At 49.4% G+C, this 15,573-nt stretch overlaps 1 protein-coding gene across 3 annotated transcripts in view; it reads left to right on the forward strand.

The window, feature by feature from the left end:
- Positions 1 to 9,740: 9,740 nt before the first annotated feature.
- The window catches only part of Crhr1 (corticotropin releasing hormone receptor 1), a 44,039-nt gene continuing 38,206 nt past the window's right edge, over positions 9,741 to 15,573 (forward strand). For 2 of the 3 annotated variants that reach the window (XM_087203959.1, XM_021247534.2), the window contains exons 1-2: positions 9,746 to 10,082; positions 10,433 to 15,568. In XM_087203959.1, coding sequence (XP_087060085.1) covers positions 15,413 to 15,568 — 156 coding nt within the window. In that variant the 5' untranslated portion in view covers positions 9,746 to 10,082; positions 10,433 to 15,412. Of the gene's footprint in view, positions 10,083 to 10,432; positions 15,569 to 15,573 lie in introns of all 3 variants that reach the window. The other variant, XM_004868666.4, reaches the window with a different exon arrangement.

Consider the following 15,573-nt stretch of genomic DNA (forward strand, 5'->3'; position numbering starts at 1 on the left):
CCAGATACCAAAGAAAATAAGTTAACCAGTGAGTCTTAAAAAATATCCACAAGAACAAAAGGGAATACAAAACACTTCCCACCCCTGCAAGCAACTATGGTCAGTGGTCTCTCCTATTCCTTTAAAATATATCTATTATTGCTGATTTTGAATGTACCTTTCAGGGAATAGTCTGTTGAGGAGACCAAGTTACAAATGAGAACATGCTGAATTAGCCAGGAAGTGGGCAGAGGCAGTGGCAAGTTCCCAGGGGATATTTCTATCATCTTAGAGCCATGGAATGAATTGTCTTCATCACTCCAAGGAGATTTATCTTCCACCCACCCAGCCACCCATCCATCCATCCAATCCTCACTGCTAGGGGGGTCCTCTGCTAGGTGCTAGGGGGAATAGAAAAATGAATGAATGAAGCATGCTATCTTCTCTTGCATCTTTTATTAGTGATACAAAAGACATAGATTCATAGATTTACCCATGTCTGAGAGGGTCAGAAAGGCTCCCCAAATATACCTCTTGCTGCCACTACCATTTCGCAGACAAGGAAACATACAGAGAGATGTGATTTGCCCAAGGTTACACAGCAAGGACGTGGCTGGGCCAGGCTAAAAGGCAGGTTTGAGGACACCACTCTAATATAAAGAGGGAACTGACCCCACACAGGAGGTGGGCTGGAGTCCAGGGGAGAGATCCTGACTGTCCTAGAGAAGGGAAAGTGTATTCCAGGCAGACGGCAGAGCTGGAGGAAAAGCTCCAAGGCAGGGAGCTTGGGAGTGTCTAGGATTCTTCTGGTTCTGGGCTGAGGATGCAGAGCAAGGCTGGGAAGGTAGATCAGGCGGGAGATTCTGGTCCTGGCAATGGGGTTCTTTCTTGGGTGATCAGCATCAAGGGAACAGGTTCCTCTGCGGTTCCTCTAGTGGTTGTACCACTAGAGTGCAATGCACAGCTCTCCCCAGGCACATGCCTTTGTTGACCCCCCTCTGTCTCCTGCCTGTCCTGCCCCATAACATCTTTCCCAAAGGCTCCTCCGTGAGACCCCTAGCAATCACTCCTCCATCATGATTCCCTCTACCAGAGTCTCTGATTTGTTTTGGGTTGACTCACATCCAGCCCTCACCTGGACCTTGTCTGTCTGCTTAGTCCCTGGGGAGGCCTCCCCAGCCCTCTGGTTTGCTGGGATCACATTCAAGGATAGCCTGATTATGATCTCACATTCACAAGAGGCCCATATTCACCAAGGTCTTAGCAGGAAATCATACCCCATGACCACTTGTATTCCAGTAATTTGAGAAAGGCTTATTAAAGGGACTATTTAAAAATAGGTGCACAGGGTAGGGAGACCTCGTGGGGCCACACAACATCTTGCAGCTAGGTAGAACTAAGCTGTTGGTATCCTGAGATCCAAAAGGATGAAGAGGTAACCAGAACCCTGAAGGATAGTCATGAGGAAGAACTCCCCAGAGAGCAGCAGGAACCCTTAGTCAAGGGCAATATTCAGCCTATGACAAATACACAGGCAGAGTTGGTGGAATAAATACATATCTGAAATCACTCAGCACCCCCCAACAGGGGCTTTGGATTGGTTGAGCCCACCTGGTCAGTCCTGGGGACAGAGTGGCCAGGAAGGGTAGAGGTGATGGACAAATGGGACACCCTCTGCACTGCCACCCAACCTGCAACATCACCGACTGATGCCCATTCTCCTTTTGTGCTTCATGAGTCTTGCCAGGCTGTTTCCAGCTAATGGAGCCCCATTTCAGTGTCATGGATAACACCTTTCTTCCCTCTATGCTGTCACAGGACTCATTAGGCCTCTGTGCCCCCTGGATTACTCCACATCTGGCCATAGGTGAGGCTGCCTACATGGAGGTCGAACAGGCTGGCCAACCCCAGGCCAGTCCTGTCATTCTGGAGGGACTCAGAAGGGGCAAGTTTGAGCCTCCTTCTTATGGAATGTGCTGCTGCTATGTGGCCAGTAGGCTAAACCCTGCTCAGTACTTTTCTGGCTCAGGCATGCCTGAATGGTGCTGGCCCCTGGCCAGTTGAGTTGCTGGGGCCTAGCCAGATAGCAGGCAGCAAGGCCCGGGCTGGCTCTGAGCCATAGGCCTGGCTTTAGAAATCGGTCAATGAGTGGTCCAAGGAAGGCAGCGTGCCCTCTATCACCTTGGAGCAGGGGTGGCACAGTCCGGTCCCATCCTGGCATGGCTCACTGGACTCAGAGCCCAGGTCCTGAGTCTTGTAGGGGCCAAGGAAGACAGTGAGGCACAGTGCAAAGCACCAGAGGCTAAGAGTGGGAGCCTGGGCTGGGCCCAGCTCTGCCTCCAATACGCCGAGTTATGGGGAAACCTGCCCATCCCCCAGGCAGAACCCTTTTCCTAAAGTGAGATCTGCTGTAGAACTCCACAACATAAAACTGACTGAAATGGAGGTGCAGCCTCACAGCCCACCCAGCCTCCACCTTACCACCCCCTCACACACACACCTATCTCCAGCATCAGTTCCTGAGGCCTCTCTTTGGAATCTAGGAAAACACAGAAAATGGTTTGGAAACCCCAGTCTATGTGCTCCCTAAGCCTCTCACGTGGTCTAAGTTTTGTTGTTTGTTTCAGTGCTGGGAATGGAACCCAGGACCTCACACATGCGAAGCACACACTATCCCTAAGCTACAACCCCAGCCCTTTATCCTGAAAAAAATTTAATGCATATAAAAATAACCAAATGTTGCCATGAGCTCCCATGTGCCCATCACTCAGATTCAACAATTAACCACTCGTGATGGATCTTGTTTCATCAACATCCTCACCCACTTCCCTACTTCCCAGATTCTTCATAATGAATCTCAGATAGCACATCACTGTGTCTAAATATTTCAATTTGTATCCCTAGAAGACAAGGGCTCATTTTAAATACATAACCACAATGCCATTATCTCATTTTAAAAATTAACAACCATGCCTGAAATCATCAAATATCTAATTAGATTTCATGTTTCCAATTGTTTATTTATAGATTTGGGTTTTCATTTTTTAATTTGCTAGACTCATGATCCAAATAAGGGCCATATAACGTATTACAACTGCTTGATATGTCTCTTTGGTCTCTGTCTGTCTTGTTCTGACTTGTAAGTGATCACTGAAGGTCAGGGTGGTCCACTTTGTGGGCTTCTCTGGGGCCAGTGAAGATATTTTCAGGGGATTGGAGGGAGATCATGTTCTGCTCTGAGCCTTTTATTTTAACTTTTATTTTTTGTCTTTATTATATTTGTAGTACTGAAAATTAAACTGCACTGAGCTACATCCCTGCCTTTTTTTTTTTTTTGGAGACAAAATCTCACTAAGTCACTAAAGCTGACCAGGCTAGGCTCAGACTTATGATTCTCCTGTTTTAGCCTCCTAGATTGCTGGATTTACAGGCACATGACACTATATCCCACTTGCCCCAAACCCTTTTTAAGGCCTGAGAGGAGAAGGAAGGACAGAAAAGGCTGGGCTGAGGCTCCGTGCTGCAGCTTCCCACTAGGAAGCTATAATTGCCTGCCTGGTGTGGGGCTGGGGGTTTCCCTACTGCAAGCTGGGATAAAGTCAAGCCTCGAGCTGGTGAGAAGGTCTCAGAAGGAGTGGCCATATGGCAAGGGCACTGCTCAGGATGCAGGAGCCTAGGTCTAACCCACTGGTAAAGCTGATCATTAACTGCAGGCCTCAGATTTAGCTTCTGCTGAAGCATGACTTTACCCAAGACTAGGACTGCAAAGATGAACAGAAGCAGCCTCTGCTCTCCAGAATCTTGCAGCTCATTGGGAAACAGAGAAGTTCATGGCTATTTAACTTTGAGGCTTCAGTGAACCAATCTGTAAAATGGAAATAATAGCACCTTACAGAGTTGATGGGCTGTGAGGGCCCTTCTGGCTCTAAAATGGGACTTGATGAATAGGGGGGGAAAGTGCAAACTACACCTATGAGTGAAGGGGCAGGGCTGGGCCCCAAGCTGGGGAGGGTTCACTGAAGGCCCCAGAGTCTCAAGTCTTGGCTGTATCTGCTACTGTCTGAGTTGCCTTCCTTGAGACCTCAGTATGTTAGGAATCATGAGGCTGAGGAAGTGAAGTAGGGACCTTGGCTTTCCTGCGATTTTCAGGCAGAACAGGACATCTAGATTCGCATCATAATCTCACAGAGGTAGGTTTCTGCTGTCCATGGTACCAACTGCTGACTTGGCCAGGTTTCCCATGGATGTTTGGGCCAGGTAATTCTTTGTTGTGGGGGCATCTTGTGTTTTGTAGGGTGGTTAGCAGCATTCCTGACCCCACCAGATGTCAGTAACACTCTCCCAGATGTGGCACCCAAGAATGTGTTTCGATATTGTCAAACAAGCTCCCCAAGGGGGCTAACCCACCCCTAGTGTAACCCCCTTAACCCCCTGGTCTAGGTAGAGCTGATTCAACTTCTAAGATAAGTGGGTATGTGCCCTTTCTTTTAACACTGTACTTATGACTAGAACCTCTTATCTCTTTTTACTTCCAGAATGTTCCCAAGATGTCTTCACATTCAACCAATCCTTCTAACTTCAATGCACCTTTTGAAAATTTTCTTTAAAACAACAACAGACTTCATCAGGCCTCTTGACCACACTTAATAAATGTAAAAACACGGCATTGTGTCGGGATAAATGCCCTTGCCCTTCACTGATACAGACTCAGTCTTGGGGAGAGCAAGGGGAGCTGGTACATGGCCTGAAGAGCCCTCTCGGCTGAGCCGCCTCCCTGGCCTGCTGCCACTGCCAGGTGCTATTGACTCCTCCTTTCTGCCCAACAGCTAGAAAAAGAAAGAATGAAAGACTCATCCCTGAACATTGCTTTCCCAGAGCCAGGGCCTTTTCTAGGCCATATGTCATGGCACAGCTCCCTGAAGGTCTGGGCTTGGTCCCTTCTCCTTGGCACACTGGAAAATACCTGGAGCAGGAGACAGGGACATCCATCTCTACTCCTGTCTGTATTGAGGCCAGCTGTGTGACCTTGGGCAGAGTGTCAACCTCTGAACTTGGCTTTCCCATCTGTAAAGTAAAGCCATCAAAATAGGAGCAAAATCTTTGTAAATAGGGAGGAATGGAGGGGTTGAAGGGAGGGCTGGGCAAGGGTGAAAAATAAGAACCAAGAGAGACTATGTAAAGGTGCAAATTTCCAATGATGAATGTCATTATATTGTATACCTAAAATGTACCAATGATTAGAATGAATAATCGATAATGTAAAATAGGAAGAAAAGGTCCAAAGGGGTAGGGGTAGTGGGAGGGGCAGGGGAAAGGAAAGAAGGGAAAGGAAAAATGCTGAGAAATGGAAAAAATGGAAATAAAGTCTTTGTAAATAGGGAAGGGTGGAGGGCGTGAAGGGAGGACTAGGAATGGGGAAAAAATAAGAACCAAGATGCATTATGTAAAGGTACAATTCCCAATGAGAAATGTAATTGTGTTGTATACCTACAATGTACCAATAAAAGAATTTAATAAAAAAAATTTAAAAAAAGTAAAGCCACCAATGCCTTGGTCACAGGGCTATCACAAGGATTCAATGAGAACATGTTTGTGAAAGAGCTATGTGGTACAAGCTGGCTTACAAACCCTAACTATCATCGCTATCTGTTGTAAATGAAAGAATAATGTCAAGCTTCTTATTCAAGGGCCAGAAAAATCCCCAAAACTATTGAACCTCAACCAGGCCCCTTGCATCCCCAGATCTTGTCCCATTAGTCCAGACCCTTTCCTGTCCTGCAGTTATTTATTCCTCAGGCTGTGTCTAAGGGACCTTTCTGCCTTCAATGCGTTCCTCTGTCATCTTCGCCTGTCCACATTCACTGACTTCAATACCAATCTCCCAATCCATCCTTTCCAGAAACATCTTTCCTCTGACAAAGGGTGGAGTCCAAGCCAGATGATCTCCTTCTACCAACTGAGCTATCTGTTGTGACCCCCCAAACCCCACACCAAAGTTAAGGGTAGTGTTGAGTAAGTCTGGGTGAATAATAATGATGACAGTTTGTAATATTTAATAATAAAAACAGCAGACACATTTGAAACACTTCCTAGGTGCCACACTATGCAAAACACTTCAATATTTCAATTCATTTACTGAGTGCAGACTGGCCACACAGGATTGAATGCGTGTCTCCTCTTCTCTCCAGACACCAGCACGAGCCTCATTTCCTTGCTAGAACCTTCTCCACTGGCTCCGGGCAGAATTGATATCCCTGCCTCCATGCCCATAGGGCTTGGTTTATTGTTGACCTAATTGCACTAGCTTTTAATTATTTATCAAAGTGGCTGTCTCCCATTCCAAGCTGTGAATATCTTGAGGGCTGGGACCCTGTTACATTAATCATTATTAGCCTTGGCATCCAACAGTGACTGGCACATAGTTGCTGCTCATTAAATGTTTGTTGACTGAGTGGAGTAATTAACACTATAGTCTCCAATGTTCATGAGATTTGAAATCTGCCTCTTCTATGAGGCCATTTTTTTGGCTTCTTACTCTTAAACTAGCTCTATGGCAAGCATGATCTGCAGACTAGCACCCCTGTTGCCAGTCTGTCATCAGGGAAGTGTAGAAATTCAAAGTGAGCATTTAGAAAGTTACAGCAGTCTGATAGAGTAATTTTAGGTCCACTGGATCTACTAATTTTTAAAACTGGGCTTTTATTTTGTATGCATTTTTTTTCAGTTCCTAATAATTCATTCCCATTGTATTTTGCAATGGTATCAGCAATGACAGACTAGAAATTTTAAAATAAAGAACTAGTTCTTTACCACCCATACTATAACAAAGGGTTCCAAACCATCCATCCTCACTGGAGTGCCAATGGCTAAGCTAACTAAACCCTCCAGGCAAGCGATATATACTTATCCCACCTCCCTGGACCCCACCCACATGGTTTGCTCTTGTATCTGTCCCTCCGACTGCTTGGAAGGACACGCAGTTATCATTTATTTCTGTTTTTTTCCTTTCTTCCAAAATGGCAGATTAAGTGAGGGAAAGCTGATTCTGGTCCAGGCCTATGCACAAAAAGAAGAGAGGAAGGGAGGGATGGACCCAAAGAGAATTTCAGAAGGGCTAGGCTTGGTGAAAGAATGCTCAGTGACAGGCCTGTCAAGATGAGGGTGTGGAGAGGCTGCCCGCAGAGACCACCCTGAGCCATCAGCCTGCTGAGGCTGGAGCATTGAAGCCTAGAGAGGGTCAGAGTTGACAATAGTTTCTTCACCAAGCCCAGCAGATGCGAGTCAGGTCCTTGAAGGTGAAAGGAAGCAGTTTCAAGACAAATGAAAGGGGATATGGAATCTTTGCTGTAAGGCTGTTAAACCAGAGGCTCTCATAACCCTCTTTGTCTGTCAAGGCCAAAAGCATAAATAAACAGGTCATGGAGTGCTGCCTAAGTCCCCTCCCCACCCAGGGGATTAGGTCGGGCAAATAACACAGACAAGTGAAATGTGTGAGTTGTAGAGTCCTCTTCAGGCAGATAAAAGAGCTGACTTCTGGCTCAAAAAAGGCAGAAAGAGCAAGACTTGATTACAGTGAATCAATGGCATTAACATATTTAAAGATCATGTCAAGGGGAGGAGGATGAGCTCTAAGAGGCAAAATTTCTTGGTGTTTATTAAGCAGAGGGAATCAGAATCAGAGAAGTGCACAGTGTGGAGATGGCTGGTCCCTAGAGAACATGTTCCAACCCAGGGTTGGGTACAGGTCTGGACAGGGCCTGGCAAACCTCCCTGAAGACCAACCAGCCTCCTCTCCTCAGATTCCCCAATCCACCACACTGCTGGGACCTTCTAATCAAGAAATCTGCTTCCCACAGAGAATTGCCTAGAGGAAGAGACCAACCTGCCCACACACTCACACCTGGTTCACTCTATCTTGATGAAGACAGTGAGGCAACTATCATTAATCCTCATGAAGCCCCCATTGTTTGCCTGGCACCAAGCCAAGCCCTTTACCAATATTCCCTCCAACATCTACCCTAGGAGTAGGTGTTACTGTGCACATTTTATAGTTAACATTGAGGCACTGTTAAATAATTTCCCAAGGTTATACAACTCGTAAGTGAAAGAGTCAAGACTCAAACCCAGTCTGACTCCAAACTACCACGTGTTTAATTTTTGTTGAGAACAGTAAATTGGAAATCTGGTTGGTATGTCCATCTCTTTTGGGATTGACTGGCATGAGTTAGTTCCCTGCTTAGCATGCCAAGCTCTGGGGCACTAACCTAATGGGGATTTGCAAGACATAGGGCCTCTGTGCTTCAGCTAGAAAGTGCTTCCCCATGTGGCTGAGCCAGTATACCAGCTGGTCTACACTTCTCCTATTTCACTGTCCCAAACCCCATTAGCTCCCAGACTTGCAGGCACTCTGAGCTGGGAATCCAGAAGGGCAGAAGTAGGTTTATCACTTTCAGGACTTTGGATGGGTTATCACTTTTCTGAGTGCCTCAGTATCCTCAACAGTAAACTGAGTTGGATCTCATGACTTGCTACAGCAACTCCAGTTCCAAATGAAGACAAGTTGGACCCATGAATGTGCTAGCTCCTGCACCTCCTGCCCAGGAGAAGTTGGAAGTGAGGAGGGGTAGGCACAGCAAGGCATATAATCCAGGGCAGCCAGCATGTTCGACTTCAAAATCAGCTGGCGCCACCCTGGGACTGTGCTCAGCCTACTGTTCTTCTGCATATTCTGGGGTCTCTGCACCTAGGTTCTGCGAGGTGAAAATCTTCCAAAGACTTCTCTTCTCCCTTTCCAGCTTTGGCTCAGAAAGGAAGGAGGAGAAGGAAATCGAAAGTTCTGTCCACCTAGAAGGGCTGGAAGAGGCAGGAGCTGTTTCCTTCGGCCGGCCGAAGTGAGATGTACAACTGGAGAGCCAGCCCAGAGGAAAATCCCTAGGCCTGGCGGGATAGCCGACCCCTACCAAGGTGCTCAGCCGAGAGAGGGCGCTGCGGGCTCGACGTCCTGCCGGCTGGATTCCCAGCTGCGTTACCGCGCTGTAGCGCAGTGCGCCCCGGGGTTTTGGCTCTGCCTAGTCCAGGTGCTTCCTAGTCCTGCTGGGCACTGTCATCTCCCCTTCATCTGGGGGTCTTTAGGTCTAGACCCTTGCCTGGACCAAATTGGGCAGGTGCTCAGTTTTTAAGATGAATGAATGAACAAAGGAACCAAACTAATGAATAAGGGCCCCTTACGCGGAGCTTTGGTGTCAGCACGCACTGGGAATGTCAATGCCAAATGCCCTGAGAGTCCGGCCCGGCCTGGCTGAAGTGGGGGCGGCAGAGACCTCCTGGCCGGCTGCAGGGCGGGAACTGCCCAACGCAATTCCCAGCTTCAGCTGGTTTCCGCGGTAGCTCCACTCTGTCGAGATCGCCCTAGTCCCCAGCCCCCAAGGGTCTAGCTCTCGGAATTCACCTGATCCCAAGCCCCCTTGCTCCCTCGGACTCTTCTAGCCCGGACCTCAAGCCCCGCGGAAGGCGGAAGGCTTCTTCCACCCACTCCGCCTCCTGCCCCCACCCCGGTTCTGCCCGAGCTACCGCGGCCACCGCGGTCACCGGCGCGCCCCGTGGACTGTCGCAAACCCGGGCTCAGGGAAAGGGGGTCAGCGCGGGGAGCCGGCCTGTAGGAGCGCCAGGGATTGAGGAGGCGCCGAGCTGGAAGAGGAGCCGAGGGGCGAGGCGCGGAGGAGAGACTGCGGGGGGGCGGGGGGGGACGCGCGCGAGGGGGCGGGGAGCCGAGGCGAGGAGCGGGCGGACCGTGGGGGAAGCGGCGGTGCGAGGCGGGCTCCCGGCGGGCGAGAGGCAGCCACGGGCCCAGCCGAGTCGGAAAACGGCAGCCAGACTTGCCCTGGAAGGGCGAGCGAGAGCCCTCCTGGCTGAGCTGCGGGGCCGGGGAGTGCAACGCTGGGGACCTCGGGCAGCGACAGGAGGAGCCCCACCGCCCACCCCGCACCGCGCGAGTCCGCAGCCGCGGGCCGGCCCCTCTGGGATGTCCGAGGCATCCAGACCTCCAGGACGGTAACGGAGCGAGCCCGAGGATGGGACAGCGCCCGCAGCTCCGGCTCGTCAAGGTAAGAGCGAGCGGGTCAGCCCCGGAGCGCGGGCGCCCCCAGCCCAGGCCGGCGCGGGACGGGCGTGGGCTGTGGGTGCGATGGGGGAGGGGCGCCGGGTCGAGCCCCGCACAGTCCTAGGAGGCTGGGGCTTAAGGGGGAGCCTAACTCCCTCTCCCTGGACCCTTGGAGCGGGGGTTGGATGGGTGAGGAGAGAACTCCAGGGCGGCGAGGCCAAGCAACCGTTGTGGCGAGCCTGCCGGGATGCAGGAGGAGGAGGGGTCCGCCCACCCGGGGAATGACTCCGTGCGGCGAATCTCTCTGGGCTTTGGGGCCGACGCTCTGTTCCACCTCCCACTCCCTCCCCGCAGACCCCGATCCCGGCTGGGACAGGAGGCTCTTGGAGGTGGGTTCTCCACCCCACCCCAGCACCCTCCGATCAGCCGCCGTTTGGTCCTGGACGCTCTTTCCCGCCCCTTCTCCACGGAAAGCCTCAAGTCCCAGGACGTAAAAGCCTCCCTAGCTTGCGAGCCTTTGATCCACGTCGCGATCTCCGGGTGGTGTCGGTTACTCTGGCGCGGGGGTCAGATCCACTATGCCCTGCAACCCCGCAGCGCCACGCTCGCTCTCCAGCCACTGCTCTTCTCGCTCTGCCGCGGCTCTGGCGACGCGGTTCTGGCGCCTGGAGTTTAGGAAAGTCGCCAGATGGCGTGTGCAGCGTGTACTGGATGAAGTTTGAGGTCGGCGGGGGGCTGCCCGCTAGTGGTTGACCCTGGGAAGGGGTTAGGGAGTCAGGGGACGGTCGCCCCTTGCCGACGCCGAGCGTACCCCTGGGCGCTTGGGCTTGCTGGGTTCAGGCACCTAGGCAGCCACCGGAGGGGGAGGCTGGGCAGCCCCACGCCGGGCTGCCACCAGGATCACCTCGGGAGGGATCTCGGGGCTGCAGGGTCGGGATGAACCGCCTGGGCCGCAGACACAACCGGACTTAGTTCAGGGCATTCAAAAGCGATTACATGCAAAAGATTCGAGTGGATTTGGGGGAGGGCTACGGATGACTGCATTTATTTTTCCATCAGTTATTAAACCAACTGTACATTTACCTGCTCACAAAACGGTTTGAGTTAAACCACAGCCGCTGCTGGTTGTCAGTTGCGACTACCAGTTAGTGAAGCTTCCCACTCTCTCCTTCTGCAAATATTTACTGCTTGTTTTAAGATAAAAAATGGAAAAGCAGGAAGATTGATTACCTTTAACTTGCATCACCTCCCTGACCAGTGACCTGAAGGCTGGACCCTTAGATTATTTTCTATGTGATCAAGGAGATGAGCAAAAGAAGGAGGAAGAAAAATACCCAGAGAGGTTAGATAGATGGCACTGAATGAGAATATTTTCCAAAGGCTGTGTACTGAACCTGTGTCTTAATCTACAACCAGTTAGAATTCAATCTTTTAGTTGGATTCAAAGAATTGAACTGTGAGTATTTCTTCCAAGTTTACGTGGAAAAGGTGAGTGTTCTTTCTCAGGCCTTTCTTAGAATTGTGTGCAAGTCTGTGTAGATTTATTACATTTTCCTAAAAGAAAAAGCATCTTTTGTTATTCCGACTAGATAATGGCGTGTGTGGTCCTTATGTCTGGCCTGATAAACTCAATAGATGGCTAATAATCAGGAATGCGAGCTGGGCATGGTGGCACATGTCTGTAATCCCAGCACCCAAGAGGCTGAGGCAGGAGGACTGCAAGTTGAAGGCCAACCTGGACTACATAGTGAGTTCGAGGTCAGCCTGGACTAAATAGTGAGACCCTGTCTCAAACAAACAAAGGAATGAATGGAGTATTTATATAGCATCTATCAATTGCCGAGCATTGGTCTAGCTGCTTTGTAAACATTAAGTCATTTAGTCCTTATCAAGGTATAGGAAGTAGAAATTACTCCTGAGAAGCAGAGAGGCTAAATAACTTGTTCAAGGCCACACACCCAGTGAGTGGCGAGACCAGCATTCAAACCCAGCCGCTCCGATCTGAAGCCTTGTTTCCCTAGCTTTTACCAGGAAATATTCTATGTCACTAAAGTCTCACCCTGAATCTCTGCCAGATGAGAGCTCAGGTAGTTTTGTCAGTTTGAAAGTCTAAAACTAGGTGATTTACAGTTAATCCAAAATCCAGCTTTGCCCCCATGAGTGAGTTAGTGTTGGGAAAGGATTCACTCTTGGGACTATAGCCTGGACTTCACCCTGTGCTGGTTACAGAGTATTGGGGGAGAGTGTGTGTGTGTGAGAGAACTAGGATGTGCATGTGTGCATGCATGCCAGTGAGGGAGAAATGATGTGTGTGCATGTTCATAGGCTAGGAGTTGACAGGTCAAATACTTTCCCTACCCCCAGGGGAGGGGCAGGGAATCCAGCTCCTCTGTATTATCCCCCACCAGCTGCTGTTCCCTGGTTATCCAAGGGAGAGACCTACGTTGTGGTAGCTGTGACCTTGAAGGGTAAAGAAGGCCAGACCTAAGTGGGTTCTTAACAGAGAGCTGGTCCTGATGGAGCTGGCTTTATTGCCGTGATATTATTATAAAAGAAATTTATCAGCATTGGGCAAAGTTTGGAAACCAGAGAGGGAAATTATTTTGATCCCACTCTCCTAATACAAGTGCTGTTGCCATTTTAGAAATAATCCACACAGGTCCTTTTCTTGAGCACAGGTCTGGGCACAGCTGTGGCCACTGGGCAGCCCTCTCACTGCTGTGTCACAGCTTAAGTCTGTCCCGTGTTGTTCCTGAGCCTTCTGAGGGAGAGTGTCCCGGCCAGAAACAGATTTTGTCATCCTAGATGGGTGCACACTTGCGTCATTTCCAAGTTGATTCTTCACTAAAATAATGCGGGGCCAATATTTTGAGGAGGCATGAGGAAGGCAAAAAAGTGAGCCAAGGTAGGGCCATGGGCTACTGTGAGGTGGGATAGCTGGTCTGGCCAGCCATTTGGAATTTTTGTTTTCAATACTGGAGATTGAACCCAGGGCCTTCAAACTGAACTACATTCCCAGACCTTTTTTTATTTTTTACTTTTAAGACAGAGTCTCACTAAGTAACTACATTGCCCAGGCTGGGGTCAAACTTGTGATCCTCCTCTCTCAGTCCCACGCAGTGCTGGGATTACAGGTGTACACCACCATGCCAGGCTCAGCCATTTGGATTTGACATAGCCAGCCCTAGGAGGGACGTGACTTGGGTTAGCCCTGTTCTCGAGGAGCATGTAGATTATGGAAAAGCAGGACACTGACTGTGAGCCCATGCTGATGAGCTTAAGTGAAAAATCCATTTCACATCCTCGCTAACATTTAGCTCCTTGGAGAGCAGCAGCAGCCAGCTGAGTTCAGGCACACAGGAGTTTGAGGCTCCAAAGTGCCCTTTGACACCACCCAAGTGCCCACGATTCCTTTCAAACCCAGGGACCTGAGATCTACCCGAGGTGTGGCCTAGAGTTGGGTAGGAAGGTAGGTACAGGCTGATAAATTCAGCAGCTAAAGAAAGAGAAAGTCCGTCATTCCGGAAATCAGCAAACCTGACTTTGGTTTCAGCTCTACCTTCAACTGGCTTCATGACTTCTACCAGATCACCTTCCCTCTGTGCATTGGAGTTTCTGTGTCTGTAAACAGGGGTGTCATACTAGACTCTCTGTTATCTTTCAAGTCACTGTGAAAGGACTGTGTTTCCAAACAGACCTTAGGGCTCTAATCTTACACAGTAAGAGCAGGGTGCCACGGATTCCATTCCCAGATGAAGGACCTTAGTACATGATACTTGGACCTACGTCCTCTTCCCTGGGCCTCAGGGTCCCTAGCTGTCTTTCCTCTTGCACAGCACTGGGCCTATGAATCCCTTGCACATGTCTGTGGCCTGCTTTGTCAGTTCAGTGTTGTACAATTGGAGTGAGCCTGCTGCTGCTCCATGGGATGCAGATGTCATTTCGAAACAGACAAGGCCGAGAGATGCCTAAACCACCCTAGCAAAAGAGCCATTGCTGGTACTAAAAAGATGAGAACTCCCCCTTAAGCCCACTGTGGTTAAAAAAGAAAAAGGAAAGCAGCAAACAGCTAGCACAGCACCCCAGTGATTTGAAGACTGTGGAGAGTGGAGGCTCAGCACTTAAATTCCAGCTCCTCCACTGTGGCTGGGGAAGGGCAGGGTGGCCACCATGGTCTGGGGCCTTTTCCTTCCTCCTCAGGGGTAGAAAAGCTGGGCCACGTCTCCCAGCTCTGCCTCAACCCTGGCCATTCACGGTTACAAAGAAGCAAAGTTGGGCCCATTTGGGAAGTCAAGCCAAATAGAGATTTTTAGCTGCACTTATAGTCAAAGAATGAATTCAGTAATTAGAAATGATTCCTGTCTACTTAAGATTCTTGGAAGCCTCTGTCGACAGAGTCTCTTGCAAGTAATATCACTGTCTTTTAAAAATGTTTCTTTTCAGACTTGTTCCTCTTGGCCAGCTGTCTCCCATTTCACCCAAGGTGGTATTCAGTGACCCAGTGTGGCAGTCAATATTGTCATGTGCTGGTGGGAACCACAGGTAAAGCAGATGTCGGCTCGAATCCCCATTCTGCTTTGAAGTGCTGAGCAAATTAGGTAATCATTCTGAGCCTCAGTTTCTTCTTCAGTCAAAAGGGGATAAATCATGACTTCATGAGTTGTTGAGTGTAAAATTAAGCACAATCACACAGCAGCACATGGTAAGTGCTTAATAAGTATTAGCTACAGTAGTCACTTAATAAATCTTATCAATTTTCTCAGTCTAAAAAAGACTATCAAAAGGAGTGATGAGGAGCTGGGGGTGGAGGAAGGGTTCTGGGTAATATAGGATTGCCTGATGTCCTAGAATGCTTTTCACTGTCCCTAGGGAAAAGGATGGGACCACCAGCCCACAGCTGAGCTCAAAGGACAGAGGACAGAAGTGCCTGCCTTCCCCCCCCTGCACATGTCTGACATGTGACAATATTCATCAGTAAAAGTAGAGACCTGTAGGGAGGATAATACAAAATTACTAACTCACTGATGCAAACAATTATTTTGAAAACAACTAACTGGAGTCTATTAGGCAACAGACGATTAACCACTTATTTTCAGAGTAAATGGCGTCTGTTTCAACATTGTCAGGCAGCCAGGGAGGAAGGGCAGAAAGGAGGGAACTCTCGTAAATATGGACAAGTGCTTCCTTTTCTGTGAAATGGGCAATGTCAGGATTTGGGTCTGGAGGACAGGACCCTGGACTACTGATTCAAATGTTTTAGTTAAATGTGTCTTTTGGCAGCTGTCTACCCAGCAGTCATAAAACAGTTTGGGAGACAAATGAAGATGTTCACGCATGCTCTTTCTGTCCTATAAACACAGGTACCTCATACCCTGGCCCTGCTGGGCCCAGGTAGCAGTCTCCCAAGATGCCAAGAAGTACAGTTTGTGGAGCATGCACTGCCAGGCCCCTAACCTGTCAACCAGGTTCCAGGAGGTCGGGTCTGAGCAGGTGAG

This window comes from Heterocephalus glaber, unplaced genomic scaffold, assembly GCF_053883595.1.
Source record: "Heterocephalus glaber isolate CG9 unplaced genomic scaffold, H.glaber_assembly_v1.0 deba00001813, whole genome shotgun sequence".
NCBI lineage: Eukaryota > Metazoa > Chordata > Mammalia > Rodentia > Bathyergidae > Heterocephalus > Heterocephalus glaber.